Source organism: Aulostomus chinensis, chromosome 22 (assembly GCF_037954235.1).
Source record: "Aulostomus chinensis isolate RoL2024-O1b breed Wild chromosome 22, RoL_Achi_v1.0, whole genome shotgun sequence".
In the NCBI taxonomy this organism is placed as follows: domain Eukaryota; kingdom Metazoa; phylum Chordata; class Actinopteri; order Syngnathiformes; family Aulostomidae; genus Aulostomus; species Aulostomus chinensis.
In genome coordinates, this window is record NC_141341.1 from 4,465,472 (window position 1) to 4,486,202 (window position 20,731).

The 20,731-nt window shown below is 47.7% G+C and overlaps 1 protein-coding gene and 2 long non-coding RNA genes across 4 annotated transcripts in view; 1 reads left to right on the forward strand and 2 right to left on the reverse strand.

Moving 5' to 3' along the window:
* Positions 1 to 18,308, reverse strand: part of pvrl2l (PVR cell adhesion molecule related 2 like) — a 302,926-nt gene extending 284,618 nt beyond the window's left edge. The window contains exon 1 of one of the 2 annotated variants that reach the window (XM_086193277.1): positions 17,897 to 18,303. In XM_086193277.1, coding sequence (XP_086049403.1) covers positions 17,897 to 17,981 — 85 coding nt within the window. In that variant the 5' untranslated portion in view covers positions 17,982 to 18,303. Of the gene's footprint in view, positions 1 to 17,896 lie in introns of both variants that reach the window. The other variant, XM_086193275.1, reaches the window with a different exon arrangement.
* On the forward strand, positions 11,908 to 12,656 carry LOC147240423 (uncharacterized). Its single transcript, XR_015111207.1, has 3 exons — positions 11,908 to 12,000; positions 12,236 to 12,449; positions 12,529 to 12,656. It is a non-coding gene; the product is annotated as an uncharacterized LOC147240423 (long non-coding RNA).
* A 1,304-nt stretch (positions 18,309 to 19,612) lies between the features above and the next one.
* On the reverse strand, positions 19,613 to 20,396 carry LOC147240424 (uncharacterized). Its single transcript, XR_015111367.1, has 3 exons — positions 20,267 to 20,396; positions 20,086 to 20,147; positions 19,613 to 19,733 (listed from the first exon to the last, which is right to left on the reverse strand). It is a non-coding gene; the product is annotated as an uncharacterized LOC147240424 (long non-coding RNA).
* Positions 20,397 to 20,731: the final 335 nt, after the last annotated feature.

The window sequence follows — 20,731 nt, forward strand, 5'->3', positions numbered from 1 at the left end:
TCCTTTAAAAGGCGCACGGCTAGCGGACGGTTAGCGTGTTCAGAATGTGAAGAAAAAAGGGTGGATGAAGTCAAACTTCCAGCGGCTGCAGAAGCGCACGCTGCCCCCTACTGTTCCACATCCTCCGGTGGGTTTATCAATCCTTCCCCGTTCAAGTGCAGTAGGACAACAACAGAAGTCCAGTTAATAACTGTGCTTCAACTGCATGAACGTACCAACCCCCTACATGCTAAGTTCATGGATTAACCCCTTTCAATCAGCTATCACGAATTTATTCATATTCCTCATTTTTTATCATCTCATTTGACAACAACTAAACAAACCATGTTCTTTTTTTTTTCCTCTCTCTCTTTTTTTTTTTTGGTCTTCATTCTCTTTTGTCAAACACGAGAAGGAGAAGCGGAAACCGGGACACGAGGTTTCCTGGGTAAAACCACATCTCCCATGGTGCCTGATGAGCCATGACTGCCAACCGCTCAAACAACAGAGGACTACCAAAAGATGAGGACGTAAAAGAAAGAAAGAAAGAATGTACCCATGACTCAGGAATCCATCAAAGAGAAATCTTATCTAACACGAAGGTCGTTGGTGATTGCCTAAGTTGCGAGCAGTCGTCAGCCTCCATTCACGTCGGCGTATGAATTATTACTGACACTTGAAACATGCATGAGATTGTTAAGCTTAAAGAAATCCCTTCTTTCTTTAGTCGGCTGCAGAATACATGAGATTCACAAGCTGTCTTGTTAAGGGAAGATAAAAAAAAAGAGATGATATGAAAATGATTCTTTTGAATCTTTGCAGCGTTCCGCATTGGAGAGGTTGCTGATTTGGCAGCCGAAATAAATTCCAAGGGGTCTGAGCGTAATACTGCCGAGAGACAGGAGCAAGAAATAATGACGAAATGTTTAAATCATCCCCTTTTGAAGGAAATTTAAAACCAAAAAAAAACCCAACGACCAACATACTTTGATTCAAGACAAAAAGACCTTTGAGGAAATCTTCCTTGTCTCAGCAAGCTGAGCCTGACATGGCGGGCAGAGCATCGGCGTTACACCTGACCGTTTAAACAGACGTGTCATCGGCGAACGGTGCGTTTCACTTCCTGGATCTCGACCTTTGAACCAGTGGAATCAACGTACCGTTAAAAAAAAAAAAACGATCCATCCAGTGAGCGCAACAAATCGGCTGACCCGCCAGCTTCTACAAGCAGAGTAGCTTCAGATGGTCTCACGCCCGGGCTCAACCTGCCAGAGTGGACTCGGCGTCCACGTCCGTCAAGATCGGACCCCCGTGTGGGCGCACAGGGAGGGCACATGCACAAGTTCTTCAATTCTTATGCGCATTTATCTCATTATAGGAACTTGGAGCTCTGCGCCGTTGCACTGAAATTTCATTTTGATGTAAATCTAAATGACAAAGTCTGGCTAAGTCGGAAATAGAACTCAACGTGAAAATGAATGATGGCGTTTCTTTTTCAATAGAGGACGGATGTGAGAGGACACATCTGGAGAGGCGTGACTCATCCGTCGCTCTGGCTGTTGGTGCAGTTTTATTTTGACAGGGTACAACGTTTTTTTCCTTCTTCTTTTTATCTTTCCCATTCTACCCTCCGTCCATTAGCCAGAGCTTCATGCTGCTGATGACTGTGGGGAACAAGCGATGTCGCGTACCGGCTCATTAGCACACTCCCCTTCTCACTGCCTTTCATTCCAAAATGTGCAAAATTCCAAACTTATTTAGGTTTTCAGTTCAGACGCGTTCACTTTGTACAAGAGTCGTCAGGAGCCTTGACGCGCACAGCTTCAACACCCACCCAGTCAGGAGAAACGGCATGCTGGGAAGAGAAAAGGACACACATGAAAGACCAGCGCACATCTCATTAGCACCCTTTTCTCTCCATCCATCCATCCAGCCGGCCAGCCAGCCAGCCAGCCAGCCAGCCAGCCAGCCAGCCAGCCAGCCAGCCAGCCAGCCAGCCAGCCAGCCATCAGGAAGCTCTCATGTGACGGTAAACCAGAACGGTTGAAGCATTTCGCCTGCATCCTCCAAAAGCATCCCGGGGGGGATTAAGAAATCTTCAGCACATTTTTGAAAAACCCAAAGCCTGGAAATAGACCCCGGGATGAGGGGGCGGGCAGGTCAGAGGCCCCCATACAAGAGTCATTTTCTATTTTCCAATCTGAAATCTGGAGTTGATGGAGGTTTTCTGAGGTGCGCACAGCCGAGCTTCAGGCTCAGCGAGGGAGTCCAGACTGCATTGAGCGGTAATAACATCACACAACAGTTTGTACTCCTGCGGTTCAACTCCGGTTTAATTGCCCACCAGGGCAATAACTAACAAACGGCTCATCACTGATGCCCATTGATCGGCGCGTGTGCGTTCGATCCTGATATCGGCTCAGCCTCGCCTCGCCGCCGTTTCGCTGAAACGCTGCTCTTTCTAGCTTAATTACAGCTTCTGCTTCTTGTTTGAGGAGTCGCGGAGGATGTGAGGTGGATGTCTGGGGACCCAAAGCCTGAAGTAAAGACCATCATCTCAGCTCGTAAGGGGCTGGAAGGTTCCCACGTGTTTCTCACGTGAGCTGAGCTGTGAAATATGTCGATATTCCCGCACATTGCTATCGTGACGTGAGGCTACATAATCGGCTACGATTCATTCATTGCTGTTGTGATGGAACGTTAAGTGTCCACCTTTCCCACTTTTACAGTGAAATCGTGCTATTTTCTGGACGCGCCAGACTGTTCTAATATTTAGCCGCTTTATTCACATTATTGGTGCTTACTTGTTAAAAAAATCTCATTGTTTTAAACGAACAAGTGAGTCGTCCTTATGTTTAGAGCCACAGTGTCCACGTGTTCTGTCGAAAAAATTGCGATATGTGATTTTGTATCTCTCCCCGCCCCCCCTTTTTTTTTCCTTCTCTTTTTTTCCCCCAAAACAGTTGGAAACGTTCCATGGGTGAATGGGAATTAATGGACATATTGACATTTCTGAGAATTAAAAAAAAAAAAAAAGACCATTCATATGAGGTTAATTAGTGGGATTTAACAGTCATTAAGCGGACGTTTTCTAAAAAGGTTTTATGGGAGGACAGCATTTTCCTGCGTTTAGCCGATTCAGCTCCTATCACATGTACGTTTTATTAGCATCTTGCACACCAATGCAAGGATTTTGAGGCCACACTCCCATGAACACACTGAAATAATCCATTCACTCCACATAGAGGCGAAAATACTGTAAAGTGTAGAGTGTTTGCATATCCATTTGCGCACGAGAATACAAAAACATGTATATTTACGTCCTTATATGATGAGGTGAATACAGTTTCATATGATTTACGGGATAAAACACCCCTGGATTTCCAGCTTATTCCCAGTAGTCACCATATATTCCCATTAATTGCCAAAGATAGTTTTCAATTTTGAGTACTGCTGATATTTTGCGATGGTGCTCTCACCACAAGGGAGGTTCAGAGCACCCTGAAGCAAATGTGTGCTATTCTGCAAAAGACTGCATTTATTCAACCTCAGGCACACAGGAAGTGACTTTGGTTGGATTACGTGTGAAGACAGCACCGTGCATCAATGAGCCGTACATCGAGATGAAGTTATCTGGAAGTTTAACGCCGGTTTTGCACGGGATGTTGTTCAGGTAACAAAAAGAGAAAAAAAAAAACGTGAGCCAACATTTTGAAATATTAATCCTTTTTTTTTCTTTTTTTTTTTAAATAAGGAGGTTTTATCTTGTGACAGACACGGAGTGCACCCTGGGGACCTGTTCAGGGCGTTCACCGCCTTTCACTCGCTGCATGCTGGGATAGACTCCCCGAACAGGATAAGCCCTTTAGAAAATGAATGCATTTTCTCCTTCGAGTGTAGCAAACAGATTAGCAGATTATTGCCATAATTGACTGGCTTATAATAACACACTCTTTGTTAGCCGCACACACTGGCCCTCATTGTCTCCAAGTTTTCGAGCAAAGTGTCAGTTTTTCTTACTCGTCTTCAGTTGTTGTTTTTTTTTCCTCCCCTGCATCAGTGTGTCATTAAGTTCTTGATCAAGTAGAAGAGGGAGGGTGTCAGTAATCACAGTCCTCTAACGTGTAATCAGACCGTTCCCTGTCCTTTTTAAGATGGAACAAACAGCGAGAGATAATATTTTCACGTTTTCCCTGTCAAATGTGGGACAGTTGACAGGTTCGGCGCTATAACGGCTGTCATGTCGGCCAATTTGGAGACAGTTAAGACAACTTGTGTCATTAATAATTTATTGGGGTTTTAACATGCACACTTGTTAATCTCTTTGTCATTTTTATTTTGGGGAGAGGAGAGCAGAGCAGAGGAGAGAGGGAGAGGAGCAGTATCACGGGGACTCAGCAGCAAGACGCACAAAACACTGGCAAAAATGAAGGTGCACATGTTAACACAAAACTATTGATGTGCGCATGATGTTAGCTCGCTGGGCGACATGTGGAGGAACCTGCAACGCCAGATGGACGGCAGTGAAGCTCGTGTGAGTCTCTGCGCTGCCCCTCTTGTGGACTTGAGGGGTGTAGAACACGAGTTTAGCTACCATTTATTGTGTACTGCAATAAAACATTTGCCAAAGTCACAAACGCGGTCCTGAAATGATACGATGCAACACAGCTCAAAAGCCTGCGCTCAATAATGGATGAAACATGCCTGTCGCCCCACCCCGGTTCTGAACCCGGGGCCGCGGTGTACCAGCGTTAATTTCTTTGACGAAGCCGCGACAAAAAAAGGATTTGTCAACAAACCCTAAAAAAAAAACCTAAAACTAATTTGCAATGTCGTCTTAAGACTTAGTCGAAGACTAAATTAAACTTAGCTGCCAAAATTAACAGACCCGGGTGTCCCAGATGCTCACTGACTTCATGCTAACGGGACTTGTTGCCATGGCAGCCAGAGAGCATATAAAACCACGGCGACAACACTCTCGCACAATCAATTAAACCTATATTATCCACTCAGACAAAGAAATCAAAAGAAGAGTTTTGAAGAATAAAGATGATTGCAGAGCCGCATAAAAAAAAAAAAAAAAAAAAAAAGCTGAAGTGGATGTGTGTCATGGGAATTTCAAAATAAAAGGAGTAACTAAGACAGATATTTGGATATTTACTTTGTTTGTGAATGCATCATAAATAAGCCTCAGGACTCCCTCCAAGTCATGTGAATCACTGTACAGAAAAGAAGTACATAAATAGAGCTTTTGTTTTGGTGACATTTGTACCGAGACTTCTGACTTCAGCAACACTGAGATGGAAGCTCGCGGTGCACAGCGGTTACAAGAGTGACAGATGTTCAGAGCTAGCAATTGCGTAGCCCTGCTAATCTGTTTTGCACTTTCATTTGGTCTAATTGAGGAGGACTTGGATTGGATCCTCTCTCTCTCTCTCTCTCTCTCTCTCACACACACACACACACACACAAAGAAAAGAGAAACAGCCAAACACTCAGCTGGCTGACTGACAGGTATGTGTACGCATCAAAAGCAGCAGGGAGGAGAAATAATGAAATGAGCTGCAAGAAGAAAGCCCACGGGGCCCATAGAGAAGCACCAGGCGATATCTCAAGTCATTTGACAATGATATACTATTAAAGAAGAAAATAGAAAATCCTTCCCTTAAAAAGAACTCTCCAATTCTATCATGCAAATGAAAACGAGCGGATGTCTGGAATACTGATTGGCTTAATGTCAAGAGAACGTCACCCCCTTTTCTTTTTTTTTTAGTATCCAAGGAAATTTTTGGAGTCACGGGAGGAAATCCACTCGGTGAGTTGTGTGCAAAGAGAGGTGACCCCTGATTTTCAGATTAGAGACGGTAGAGTCAGGAGTTAAGAGAGGATTTTAGGGGCTGGGGAGGCGGGGGCGGGAGGGGGCATGTCAAGATAGAGAAGAAAATGATGAAGACAAAGCATTATCCTGCAGCTGTCACACCAAATCTCTCAATCAACAGCCGAATTAGCGAGAGATACAGAGGCAATTAATCAGGTTTAACAGCGGCCGCCAGGAAGAGGCAAGGGTGGGGGGGGGCAACCTGTCTGTACATCTGTGTTTGTGTACTGTCGGGGTGTGTGTGCTGACTTATTGATGAATTACGGCCAAAGGAGAGCTGAATTATTTACGGGGAACAGAGCGAGGGTTCGGTACCGGCTGAAGCGCTCAGCAGCTACGGCCTGGAACCACCAGCCACACGCGGGGGAGCCACTCAGGTCTCTTTCCTGTCAAGAAGTGCACATTTCATTCCAAACCACCGTGTTTTCTTAACCCAACAAAGTATTTCTGTGTCTGATAAAGAGACATTCATCAAAAACCTTCTTCTCGACTGAGACGAGCAAAAAAAAAAGAAAAAAAAAGAGCTTAAATAGTAAAAACCACGACCGCCGTGTACGTTAAGAGTTGGCTACTGAGACCGACGTCAGCGGTGGATTCGTTGGACATAGAATAAAAAATGTAATACAAATAACTAAAAGCATTTGGGCTTTGGGCGGCGGTGCAGTGGTCAGCGCTGTGGCCTCACAGCAAGAAGGTTCCGGGTTCGAGTCCCGGCTCAGGTACGGGGTCTTTCTGTGTGGAGTCTCCATGTTCTCCCTGTTCCTGTGTGGGTTCTCTCTGGTACTCCAGCTTCCTCCCACAGTCCAAAGACATCAAGAGGGGACGAGGCTGATTGATACTCTAAATTGACCGTAGGTGTGACTGTGAGTGTGAATGGTTGTTCGTCTCTGTATGTTGGCCCTGTGATGGACTGGTGACCTGTCCAGGGGGAACCCCGCCTCTCGCCCGTTGATGCTGGGATAGGCTCCACCCTCCTTGCGACCCTTGAATAAGCGGAAGAAGATGGATGGATGGATGGAAAAAGCATTTGTGCTTGCTGTCACTGGCTGACATTCAGCGGTTGAACGTCACACGCAGATCGGCTATTGCGCAGATCCCAGACCAGCCAAGATACGTTCATTCGCACGCTTTGCAAAGGTTACGATGGACGTGCTGACGGAGGAATGAGGTCTCAACCCTCGTCTGTCCACTCCTTCGCTTCCCAGCAGCGTTGCTCAAACCCTCGCAGGCCAACGTTCTCCGAAACCTGCGTCCCCGTTGGCTGAAGGAGACCTCGTGAACTTACGGGAAGAAAGGTGAAGTGATTCTTTCATGTGCTTCCGTTGGTGGAGGTCTCACGAGGGCCAGACTGGTAGCAGGGTTATAAAAAACACTAACGGGGCAAATTAAAGTCTTTTTTTCCTTTTTGGAGCAGATCACCGCAAAGGGATTTAAAAAAAAAAAAAAAAGAAAAGAAAAAAGAAACAGCAGGTTGAGACGGACCTTTAGATTTTCATTCTAAATTGTTGCAGTTGTAGTTCCAATAAAGAAGGAATGCTCCACACGGAGCCTCCTCATTACAACTTCTATTGTTTTGGGTCTGGGTTTTTTTTTTGTTGTTTTCTGGATTTTGGACGACAGAATAGTCACTAATCTTTGTTAACAGTCTGCACATTAAAAGATGTTCAGAGGAAATTTTGGGGAGATTAAATCTGCACCACAGGTTCAGGTTGGTCTGCTTTTCTTGTGCCTGCCAACTCAAACATTCATCAGCAGCGACTCATTGTTCGGCGGTATCACAAGGTTTTTCCCTCATTGTTGTTGTTGGAGATTTGTTTTCATCTGCCTGGATCCACTTTTCAGATCAGTCCTCGCATTCACTGACCTCTCGCCGGAGCTTAAGGCCAACAGGAACTAAAGTCCCATTGTAGATTTAATATGTAGGCAGGATTTTTCCCCTTTATTTTGATTCATCTGTTTCCTGTCAGTCACCTGACACCCACAGGAAAACATGAAGGTCTGTGCCAGGAAATGAACCCTGGAAAAAAAACAGCCTGACAAACTTAATTGTGACATCCATATCCTTTTACAGGGCACGAGGCTGCTTTGTGTGCCGGGACAGCCATTCGTTTCCAGCCAGGTTTGAAAAAACTGAAGCTTGTATATTTGGGGGGGGGGGGAATAGATGATCTAATTACATACGGCATGCATGGCAGGATTGGTCCGAACCGACGCTGGCAGTCGTAAATGGGCTGTAACTCTAAATGACGCCGGTATTCTTTCCTAATGCGACTGTGACTTGCATGGAAATGCGCCGCAGTGGGAAAGAGTCACCGGCTAAAGAGGAGAGATGTTAGCACGCGTTATGCAAATGAGAGACTAAGTGAGCGCCGTCGATCAAGATGTTGGCCGCTGAGACACGCACGCGATACAGTCGATGTAGGCGCTGATATCGGGGCGCCAGCGGAGGTGAGAGAAGGTGCGCTACACACACTTTGGCACTGTTTCATCGGAAGGTTTCATCAAAACAGACAGAATGACGGTGCGTCCCTGCACCGGCTGGTTAGTCGGCTGCTGACCTCCACAATTTGATGCTAACAGGCTCCAGGCTGCTCCTGGAGGAGGAGGAGGAGGAAGAGGAGGAAGAGGAGGAGGCTCACAGCAGCAGAGATAAATCAATGCCGGCTCTCTATTCTTACCCAATTCTATTTGCATCACTCCACTGAGGTGTTGAGTTTCTTCATTCACTGCCTCCCATGCTTCTTCTTGTCTCTTTCTTTTTTTTGTCTGAGCTATTAATTTCAGATAAGCTTGGGCTGGTTTATATTTTGTGTAAGAATATAAAAAGTCAATGGGGCTCAAAAAATGTGAACAAGCTGTTAGAAAAGGGGCGGAATTATAAACGATAAATGACAAACTGCTTTTGTGTGTGGACAAATATGTGCCACCTGAAGCCAGTAAACAGGAAGTAGCACAGGCATATTTCAAGGCATTCCACAATAAACTCGTGTTTTCGGCGCTTAAATGAGCCACAGCAGGAAGTGGACAATTTTATCTGACCTGGTTTTCTCCAGGGATGAAAACATGTTCGCTACCCACCCGTTCACCCAGAACAGAACCTGGAACGACTCGTTCTCACGGCGAGATCTTCAACGCTGTACGGTGTTCTTCTATCCACATTTCTACGACTCTCATCTGTTACTCAAACGCCACAATTGTTTTGTTTTTTTTTTAAAAGGCAGGTTCTTCTGAAGGCAGCTCAGAAGCTCGTTTCACACAGATTACAAAACTGTGCCGTTAAGAAGAACACATCATGATGCTGCTTTGCCGGTTCGGAGTGTGATTTCCGATGCGTGGCAGCAGTCTGGAATCAAGAGGTGTGACCTGCAAATCAAGGGTGACGGCGTCTAATGAGGCGCTCTCTCTTTCACACGGACGTGGACGCGATTTACACAGAACGGTGAGGTGTCATATTGAGGCAGCGCTCCCTCCTCCAGCAGGCGGTGAAAGAATCACCAGCGTGCAGCAACACACGCCTTCACCCGGGGGCCGGCCCGGACACAGAACGTCAACATCAATATTGGCAAAATGCAGAATCCAGCAACGTCCAAAGATCACGATGATGCAGAACACAATCCTTAAAATCTCCCAAGCAGGTACCAGGAAGTGGACTAGCTGAAGATAAAGGGGTGGAATACGGGCTTTGACGGACAGCTCCTTCAGCCAATCAGCAGAACAAATGGCCCTTATTCGCTAAAACCAGTCAGAACGGTCTTTTTTCTTTAATTACTGTTACTAAGTCTCTTTCTGCAACAACTGCACTGCCATTTTCTTCTACTATGATTCGTCGGTGATGTCATCAACTAACTTAATTACTGTGGGGTGTGTGTGTGTGTGAAGCTGCAGAGCTCAACTTTGGCGCTCATGAGATGTGAAGGATCTCGCCAGGTTATCCAGGATCACGTTGAGACTCTTTTTGACTTTTTCCCGTGCACTCAAGCTTCTGATAGACACGTCCAGAACCGTAGCGTTGACAGCTTGAACCGTCATCGGCGCATCACCACATCTGATCCAGTTCACCTCCAAAACAGTAAATTCTGCTTCCAAAGTTGATCAAAATAAGTCCAGGTTTTGAAATTTCCTGCTCACACACACACACACACACACACGTTATCTCATAAAAAGAAAACTACAGTCCAATCACACTGCATCTAATCTCACCTGCTTTGATGAAAATCCTTACCAGTGCTGATTTTTAAGGGTAGCACTTTGTTCTCAAGTCCCTTCATCCTGAACCACACTGATGAGATTTAGCAGCAGCTGACATGAGTGTGTTCAGTTCCAACATTTTAGGGTCAAACAAATCCGGCACAGACTCCGAGCGGGAAGGCCGTCACGAAAAAGCACGGCTAAAGCCTCCATGCTGAAGCAAACCCAGGTTATTAATTGCCCCCGTGAGTAAGAGGGGAAATGTCACCGTGCGTCCCTGCACCCCCACACAGACGGTGGGAGCAATTTCCTCTGTGTCACCGGCGGTCTATATCTGGAGAGGAAACAGTGACTGAGGAGAGGCTGGAAGCTGTGGTTTGTGGAGCGGGTGAGCTCAGGACAGACTGGGAGACAGAGCTGGGATTGCTTGTCTAAACATTTTCACACTTCTGAATCCCCCCCCCCCCCACACACACACACACACACCCCTCCACTAACCACCCCTCCCTCGCTCCCTCTCTTTCTAAACAATGAGGCCCGGAACACTGAGCACAGCGGCGTGGTTGGAGGGAGAAGGGAGATAGAGGGGTGGGTGGGTGTACTGGCACCCTTTTTAATTCCACCAAAAGCTGTTCCAACAAAAGGGCCTCCACTTGGGAGCAACCAGGGAGCGGCAGCCAGCCAGGGTGGCTGCAAATGGGGTTGTGAGCAAAAGAATGAGTGTGTAAGAGAGCACAGGAATATAAGAGGGAGCCAGAAGAAAAGGGGGGAGACTAAAAGAATGAGACGATGAGCCGGGCATTAAAGGCTGCCTGGAAGTTTGTTCACTCTGCGTGGCAGAAAATGGCAAACTACGAAGGGTGGCCATGTTTTGACATTAGTAGCATTCAGGATGCTGTGGAAGATGAACCTTGAAAGTGAAAAAAAACCACCTCCCCTGAATATCCTTGGACCAGCTCCATTCCTGTCACTGCACTCTAATCCAAATTTCAACTGGCAGCGCTTTGCCAAACAATCACCAAGGAACCCCTAAAGTGGGAGCCATGATACGGTTTATTCCTAGAAGTGATCTGGAATTTGCTCAGTAACCTGTTTCCTCAGAAGTGGAATGAACATTTTATAAAAACGCTGACCGAGTACAGACACGTGCTCGGCTCCTGGCAAGTAGAGTAATGAATTAAAACCGGCTTCCTGGACTCTCAGAAAGGCAGAATGATGGCACATCTCACAGCCCACAGACCAAACGCTTCCCCTTACCGACAGGCTCTTTCCCACATGCCGAATTACACAAAGCCCACATGGTCGCACAAGGAAATGCGAAATTGTCTCAACTACCAGAGCAAAATCCATGACAACCTGCTTCAGATCTGGATGAGAGTGACCCGCCCGCGTCGACGTCACGGCTGCGAGGGCTCTAAAAATCTCAAGCATCAAGAATCCGCAGCGCTTTGATTATAAAACTTTAAAAAAAAAAGAAAAGAAAAATGCACCATGCAAAAGCCTGCAACACAAAGTTTGTAGTCCATCCTTCATTCGCGCTCAAAGTGGAAAGTCATTAACATTTTAATCTGCGATCAATAACAAAACCCAGTGGCGAAACTGTAAAAACTTGAATGCAGGCAAACAAATCACAGTACACAATGTGACGCAAGAACATGCAAGTCGATTCATCAGTGAAGAGGCAGTAATTAAAGTGAAAGTTCTCTCAGAGTAGCAGGCGTTGATGCTTCTGTGCTCCGCCGCCGCCGCCGCCGCCGCCGCCGCCTCGCTGTTCTCCAGGGACAGCCTGAGACTGAATGAGCTCCAACTCTGGCAGCGCCCAGCATTACTATGCAGTTGGCGTGAATCATTAATAAGCATCAGCGATCTGTTCTCCGGGGATGATTATCACCCCGCGTCTCAGCAGGAGGAGCCACTGACATTTGAGTCCAGGGACAACGCGCCTTAAACTGTAGGTCAGGACCCAAAGTGGGGCATTTCTGTTCTCTGCAGCAGCTGCTGGCTCTCTGATTATCAGGTGGAATCATTAATTCATGACGCCGTTCGATAAATATCACTTTCAGCGCAGATGGATTATTGTTTCCCCCATCTTTCTGAGGATACATCCGACTGTGAATCCGTCGACGCAGGCTGGGCTGTTTGGAACGATCCTTCCAGTCCTGGTTACGGTTTCTCTCTTTACCACTGCAGGGACTCCTGAGCTGGAACACGCCTGGCCACGCACCACGCTAGCTGGGCCTCGCCGCTCAGCAAGCCGCCTCGGCCTCTCTTTTGGACGCTACATCAACAAACGGGAGATCGTCAGTGAAGGGACAATGTTGAGAATGGCAGAGGCTTAGCTTAGCTAAGTTAGCATGCCTCTGCACTCGCCCACTCAGTTACGGCCACGCAGGTTTAACCTCAGGTTGGTGAATTGTAACCTTTATCCTTAGATAAAACAACTTCAGATTTAAGATGTAAACACTTCTATTCTCTCCTAAAAGATGCAGACGTAGTCCAAGAACAGCAGCGGTGTTCCTAATCTGTTCCAGAAGAGAAGACTTGCTGATTCCCGTTCTCCAGGAGCAAATACACTAATTAAACTCCGGCCGAACTCCAGCAAGAAAACTGCTAAGTTTGAAAGTGGCTCAAAGAATCTCAGTTGACTCTGAGGTTTCCCCGACTGTCAAGGGGGCAGCGCTGCATCTTTTACTTACATTTTTGAATTATTAAATGTCCAATAATGTTCATTTTGTGTCTTAAAGCAATGCACTGTTCTCGGAGAGTGTCTACAATAAAAAGTAGTTTGCAAAGTTTCCCCGTCATCAGGCCTGAAGGCTGTAAGCCCCTGAAAGAGGGCTCGGCGCCGTCTCCAGCTGTTTAACTCTGTCATTGACATTTCAACTCAGTGATGATACCTGTGATAACCTCTCAAGGCAACAATGACAGCTCCTACCCCCCCCCCACCCACCCACCCTCACCCTCTGAAGACTCACACAAACACACAAAAGATCACTTCTCCCCAGACACGCTCCTTGACATTTAGTCGATCTGCCATCGGCCACAATGGGGTCCGAGACCTCTCTACGCCGCGGAATGGTTTTTAAAGGTGGTGCAGTCTTCGAATCGCTCTCAACCTCAGGGTCAGGTGGACTCCACGGGGGTTGAAATACGGTTTATGCAAAGTGGGAGGAATCTGCTCAGCTGGGGGGGATTACAGGCGTTTTTATTCAGACTGCCTTTTGCTTTTTGAAATAATGGAGAGTCTTCAGCCACTGGGCTTGTTTCAACAATTAATCACCTGAAATGTTCTGCAGTGAGGAGTTTATGCAAACAAAAGGCTGCTCACAGATGAAGGTCTGGGTGGGAGCCGTTCGATTAAGATACGAGATCCAGATTATCATTGATGCCTGGTCTGATAAAATGCTGATGGACGTATATTTTGCAGGGTCCAACTACCGTGCGTTTCATCTCCCTCCTTGCTTTAACTGGAGGTGCAGACGTAACACAATGCATGTTTTTGTGCTTCACATTATGAACTCAAAAACGTCTGATTTCAAAGGCAACTCAAAAAACTTGCTTTTTTAATGCATTTTATGCTTCTGGTTGCTGTATGGGGTTTTTTTTTTGTGTGTATAATTTAGAAATAGAATAAATGTGATTAAAGTGGCAGTGCGTCGAGAATAATTAAACCTAAACTAGAAAGCACTCAGACAGCGCATTTCCCTGCCAAGGAGGCAACATGGACGTAGAACATCAAACTCTTTGTCTGTTGTTGTTGGGTTTTTTTTGAATTTTTCTTTTCAAACGGGTCCTCCTGATCTCCCATCCAGAACATGAGCGCTACCATCTCTTGTATCGCCAACCAGAACACGTGGCCCCAACCAAACGCTGATCAAGCATCGTATCAATACCAGATCTTGTGGATCACAGATCCAGAACACGGTTGAGATGATCCCTTGGAAACTTTCTCGCAGGGATTTGAATTTGCACCTCCTGTGTCCTTGGTTGTGGGTTGAGAGGTTCGGTTTGCACCCCTGCTGAATGTAAGGATGAACAGCACATCATAACGGGGCTTTAGTGTATATTTACACCACCATAAAAGGGTCTCCTCACCCTAACCGCCCCCCTAGTGGAGGACTGGGGCAGCTGCTATGTAGAGCTTCAACCCGATGAACGCATAAGCCTTCGTCACTGCCATAAAAAAAAAAGAAGAAAAAAAAAAAAGCCAGACAGACATGCACCACATATGCAAACAAGCGGCAGCAACCTGAGGGAGATAATCATCGGCCGCCTGCTCTCCAAATGATAAGCTAATCAGCTCGTCGTCTCCAGCAAGCCGTCAAGGGGACTCATCATCATTGACATTTCAGCGCAGCGTTGGACCTGGACTACGAGGACCAGGAGGTGGGGGGTGGGGGGGGCACCTGAAAACACTTAACTCTCGTTGCTATGAGCGACATCCTCTTACTTACTGATGTTTTTCCATCAAAAAGTTTAAATTTCTGCACTGCAGGAGGTCCATTAGTGCCTTGATGTAAACACTAATAGATCCAAACACAGAGAGAGAGAGAAACAAAAAAAAAGCTTTCCTGAAAAGACTCAAATACACCAGAAAAATCTCAGGTGGGGGGGGGGGGGAAGACAAGAAAAAAAAAGAATCACGCTTATTCTACTTTCGCCGCACCGTGTCAGTAACTCACCGGCGTGGCGGGAGAAATGTGAGGTTTTTCCTTCGACAAGCACTTGTGCTGAAATTAATTCATAACCTGTGGGGATACTGTCATGACAATCTGACAGCTTTTTAACAATAGAGGCCTGATGCAGCAGAGTCTCGGCTGAGTTTCTGTCATCCTCACGCCAACCTGTGCCGCATGGCTTCCCGCGCCACGCTACTCACGCTCGTGCTGCCACGCGGGCTCCCCCCACCCCCCCCACCCCTCCCACATGTGACTACATTGTTCAAAAGATTCCCGGTGAGGAAAAATACCATTAAGTGGCAAATTCCAATCAACCTTAATACACAGTCCAAGCCGTCGCTTCACCACGCAGCGACGGAGACGCTCTGCTCCCGGATAACTCGCCTTCCCGTTTGCTTTGATCCAGCAGTCGTGTCAGCGAGGCGTGTCAACACACCAGACGACGTATCTCCCTGCTCCATAATGACCCATCTTCTCTCTCCCTGACAATTTGAGAGCAGCTCTGACAGATGATACTAGTTACACCCAGGTGAAAACAACAGGCTGACAGATTCATGCTGACAGATTTTTATGCCCGTCACTGTAGCCTGACAACTCGCGGTTATGAATTCTGTTGCTGGCCTCAGTTGGGAGAAAAGAAATGTGGTTGTGTTTGCCGTCAGTGAGTGTTTGTATATGTGTGTGTGTGTGTGTGTGTGTGTGTGTTACTCACCAGTGCATTTTAGTGACGTTATCATGGCTTGCGGTTGCTTATCGCTGAACCTATCAATCCGAGTAATCTTTTGTGGGAATATAAAGTGCTACTTAGGTTGATGGTTAGTTGGTTTGGGCGGATGCTTTAAGCTGTGATAGCATGTGGCTACCGTCGGCTCCACCTCCAGGGCCTGTTTACTCTGGTGCTGGTTTGCTTGTGAGCAGGACCATGCAAAGACTACAAGGCTAAATTTCACCCAACTTGGCGGAGGGTTGTAGAATCGAGCGGAGCAATGATGGCGCCACCTCCACTCTGATGTACTGGTCTTCAGTCGGAGTATTTCTACAACTGTCTGTGAATCTGGATGATGATCCCCTCCAGAATTACACAAATAGAAAAGCAGCAATTTCTGTACCAAACAATGGAGGTGCGTGAAATCATCAGCGTGTGAAGCGAAGCCATCAGCTTGTGCTTTCCCACCATTTGCACAGAGAATGAACTCGGTAATTGAATGAAATTTGTGCAACGTTGTTTCATTTTTTTCCACGAGAGCTGAGCGGAGTTCACGGATGCTCCCCGAGACAGAAGCAGGCTGACGTACCCGGCGGTCCAGAACGTCCCACAGATGTTCGCTAGGGAATACGTCTGGGGAATCAGGAGGCCGCCGGGGAGCAGGGATGTTTTCCGCCTCCACAGCCTTGTGTGGACGACCCGGCGCTATGAGGCCGAGCGAGCTGACAACTGACATTACATCGGTGGACAGAGGACACAACAGTGAGACACGGAACATTAGCAGGTGCTGCAGACAGGTTTCCTTTCATGATCTACAGGATCCTGGTCTCAAACCTCTGGAGGGACAGACACGTAAGCCAGCTTCTCTCTGTCTCTCCAGCACCTCAACAACTGCTGAAGTTTTAGGCGCTCGTGCAAAATGCTGCGCGCACCGACCGGCGCCGTGATGCGCGTCCCCTGCAGGAATGAGGCTGACCGGCACCAAACCTGCTGGAGGGGCTTCTAAAGGCAGCGCTCATTGTTGAAAAATGAGAACTCCCAGTAACCTGCCACGCTGGCCCGCCGAGTGTGACGCCACCACACCGACCACATCCGTAAGGAACGTTTCATTTTTGCTGAGTGCGCACGAAAAAGTAGAAGCAACTGGGATACAACTTTTGTCTCTTAAGGTGCAGACAAATGAGACCAGGTCGATACCATCAGCCAATCCAGCCTCAAAGACAAACCTGTTCGTCTGATGGACAGAGACGTAAGGACGTGCCCCTGCTGACGGTTTTAAACCTCAAACTGCGTCACCTCATGGGACATTAAACGCCATTCGTCGTCTTTTGTGCGGCTTTTTTCTGAAAATGTCCATTTGTTATTCATTTGCAAACAAGGTTGATATCAGGAATGTGTTTTTCTGTCCATTTCTTGCTCGCGTGCCCTGTTCAGGATGATGTACCAGCAGAGTCTGACGCTTGGAGGCCGTTTTCACATTCATTGATCAAAGTGTAAATTTTCTCTGCGCTTATCGACTTCTGATTTTTTTTTTTTAAAGGAGGCGGGCCGAAGAGTGTGATTTGTGACATCACAAATCAATCCCAGGTCCCCAAGTAGAAATATGGTGTGGAGAGCTGACTTTATAATAAGGCCGGACGCATCTCACTCGCAGTAAATTCAAATATCCGCTGACAGAGTCGCTTTTTAAGTGAGCAGGTGGCATTTTGAGAATATCGCTGGATTGGTTTCTGCAACAAACAAAAAAAAATTATAATTAAACAAATAAATGTCAAGAACATTTAATAGGAGGGAAACTTTGAAGTCTGCTTCCAATTAAGCCGTGAGATCTCTAGGCCATGACGAGCAGGGGCTCACAGTGCCATGGAGGCTGTGCCTCATGCCCACAGCATTTCATGTTCTGTGAGGGGCTCTTGACGAGGTGCCACTCATTATTTAAGGGCCACCTGAGGAGCGGGGACACAGCGAACCCCCCCCCCCCCCCCCCCCATTATTCTGATGGCTGGTAATCATACCTTCAGATCCAATCCCGCCCCATCTCAGAGCAACCCTTGCCAACAGGTAAACACAGATTACAGGTCAGCCGCGTCGCAAGGGTTTGTCGAGGCTCAGGGAGGATTAGGCTTCCTCAACAGTCACCTGCCATCTGAAGCTGCGCCGAATTAGGACCAAAACACACACACACACACACACGGAAGAGAGGCGTTTTTGCCTGGATTGTCATACCGAAACTCCAACCTGGTCAAGGGCAAACTTTTACAAACGAAACCAAAGAGGTGGCGGAAACGTGACAGGGAGAAATCAGCCCGGACACAGGCGGCTGGGCTGCCCACCACCAGCAGCGGCGGCAGCAGCAGGGCGCACGGCGGCGCGGGGCTGGTGGAGCAGGCGCTGAACTGACGAGGTTTTTCGGGGGGGGGGGGGGGGGTTACGGACACAGATCTATGGCTGAGGGTCGCTTCTTACCTTGAACTGCGAGGAGGGTCGCTGCCGGCAGCAGCAGCAGCAGCAGAGAGAGCCGGCAGCGCGCTGCCTGGTAATCTCTCGCCATTCTTCTAAACCAGGAGACGAGGTGGACGTAAATATCCACAAGAGCAGCAGCGACGTGTGGGGGCGACCGGGGCTCCAAATTATTCCCTCTCGCGATCAGCCGAGGAACTTCCCGAGTCAGTTCACACCGCCTGGTTGGGAAGTTGCGAGTCCCTCTCGGTCGTAAATCGAGGCTGGGTAGTTTCTCTCTGGAATCTGTTAATGACAGGAAGAGTCAAACCCCTCCCCGTGTGGGCCGGCCGCAGTGCGCACAGGTTGCCCGCGGTGCGTGTTCGCCACGGCGAGCGAATGAGAAGGGAATGGGGAAAGTGTGTAGGAACGGAGAGGGTGAGTGAGTGAGTGAGAGAGAGAGAGAGAGAGAGAGAGAGAGAGAGAGAGAGAGAGAGAGCGAGAGTCGGCGGAGCTCCGTGAGTCTGATGCGGAGAGCTGGGGGGGGGGGGGTATGAGAGTGATGTCAGCAGAGCGTCACCAAGAGGACTTGAGCCGTAATATTGAGCCCTCTCAAAGGCAGCTGAGCCACAGTTCACACGGGGAAAGAGAGAGAGAGAGCGGGGAAAGGAGGAGGAAGCGCATACCTTCACACTTGCGTGGGGGGGGGGGGGGGCAAGGGGCGTGTTCTGCCGCTGACACCTGCCGCTGGCGCCGGGTGTGTTCCAGCAAGAACAGCTCAGGTCCCATCCACTCGTGTATGCCAAATAAATATGCAGTTCCTATGTATTACTTTTGGGGGGGGGGGCGTCTCCTTGTTCTCTATGAGGTTCGTATGCATGAATACAACATTCAGTTGTGATTGTTTTGGCAAATATAGTGATTCTTAAATATGACTTGTGATATTTGAGGCATTGTTAGGGCGCCCAAACGTCCTGTTTTCCCTTCCTGGTTTTTGTGTGTGTGTGTGTGTGTGTGTGTTTTATGTATATTTTTTTCTATCCATACAGAGGGAGGCATATTTGAAATGTATAGAAATTCTAAGGCAGCTCTGAGTAAACTCTCTCTGAGTATCCTTTGAGCATCTCCTTGCAGAGCCCAGCATCCTGGTTTTTGGTCATCAAAATACGGTCCCCCTCGGGATCGTTAATTGTTGCGCCGTCATTCTCATTTTCACTGAAAAACCCATTAAAGTGGTAGCTGTGTGATTTGTGTGTGTGTGTGTGTGTGTGTGTGTGTGTGTGTGTGTGTGTGTGTGTGAGGATCATTTCAGAACAAAACACTTCTCCCACCTTGTGTTTCAGAGTCAACTGGGAAATGCTGAAAAGAAGAAGACATTTATTGGAGAAAGAAATGGGGGGGAAAAAATCCTCCTTCTGTGGTCGCAAAAAGTAAATTCGCCTACAACAAAGGGGCGATGTTATTCACTGCTCAACGTGAATATTTGGCTGCCAGGTGAGAAGAGGACTACATTTCAGGTGACTGCAGAGCCCTAAAGATGGCGGTCGCTCACGGTGTTCCTGGTGGCCCCGTGGAACCGCTGGAGCGAGAGTTGCCGACATGGATGCAGGTGTTCAAACCCTCGTGGACCAGCGAGGGCGGCGGCGGCGGCGTGTCTCAGATAAACCCTGTCATACATGCTTTGTTGCCCCCCCCCCTCCACAGAAACAGTGAGTTTCAAAGACAAAACATTTTTCAAAACATGGATAAGTTGGAGCGGAATAAACAAACCCCGTTAATACTGACAGAGAGGACGTCCGCCCGCCGGTCTGCTCACCACGATAAGAGAACATCTTTGAAGTCGGCCGCTGCTGAATTTAAGTCGCTGGTGAAATAAATAACAGGAGGAGATTGACTGAGAAAACACTTTCACACAAACACACGGGGAGCGAAGGATCAATTAAGTATGTGATTGTGTCCCAGGCTGCAGCTATAATGAACAGCGGGGAGATGTGTTGCTCCACCCGGCGCAATGACAGCAATTCTGTTATTGTTCTGCCACAACCTAATATGGACCATTCTCAATAATGGTTTCGGGAGGCGCTAATAAATATTATCATTAACTTTCAAACTGAATGAACTCTGCATATCTAATATAGCTGCTGTGGACAGCATAATAATTAAAGGGAGCAAAATATGGCAAGCAAACAACCGCGGGAGCTCTCGGGACGTCTTACCAGGAATATCATCTTGGTTTTATCCGGCCAGAGTCGGTGCATGGACGAACGACAAAAGCTGGCTGGGAAAAAAAAAGTGAAGCCAAATGAGGGAGTGGATTTCTTACCAAAGACAGCTTGTGTGCACTCGCGAGAAACTTGCACAGTAAAAGTAAACGTGTGACAGCGTCCAAATACTGACCAAACGCTCGTGTGGGTCTTGTCCTCTTCACCTGATGGTGGCGAGCGCCATCAGGAGGTGGAGGATCGGGAGGATCGCGCTATTCCCTCCCAGTACCCCGAACAGATGCCCAGACCGACCAGAGGAGGCGCTAGAGCGGTGACCAGGATAGATACGCTCACACCTCATTTCCACACGGCTCCCTGTACCTACGCAAGTCGACTCAAAGTCCGTTTTTTTCTGTGTTTGTTTGTTCATCTGTTGTTGTTTTTTTTTAACTTACTGTGGTTCAGACCAACAGGCGCGGTGGTGCAGTGGTCAGCGCTGTCGCCTCACAGCAAGAAGGTTCCAGGTTGGAGCCCCGGCTCCAGCACGGGGTCTTTCTGTGTGAGTCTCCATGTTCTCCCTGTTCCTGCGTGGGTTCTCTCTGGTACTCCAGCTTCCTCCCACAGTCCAAAGACATCAAGAGGGGACGAATCCAGACTC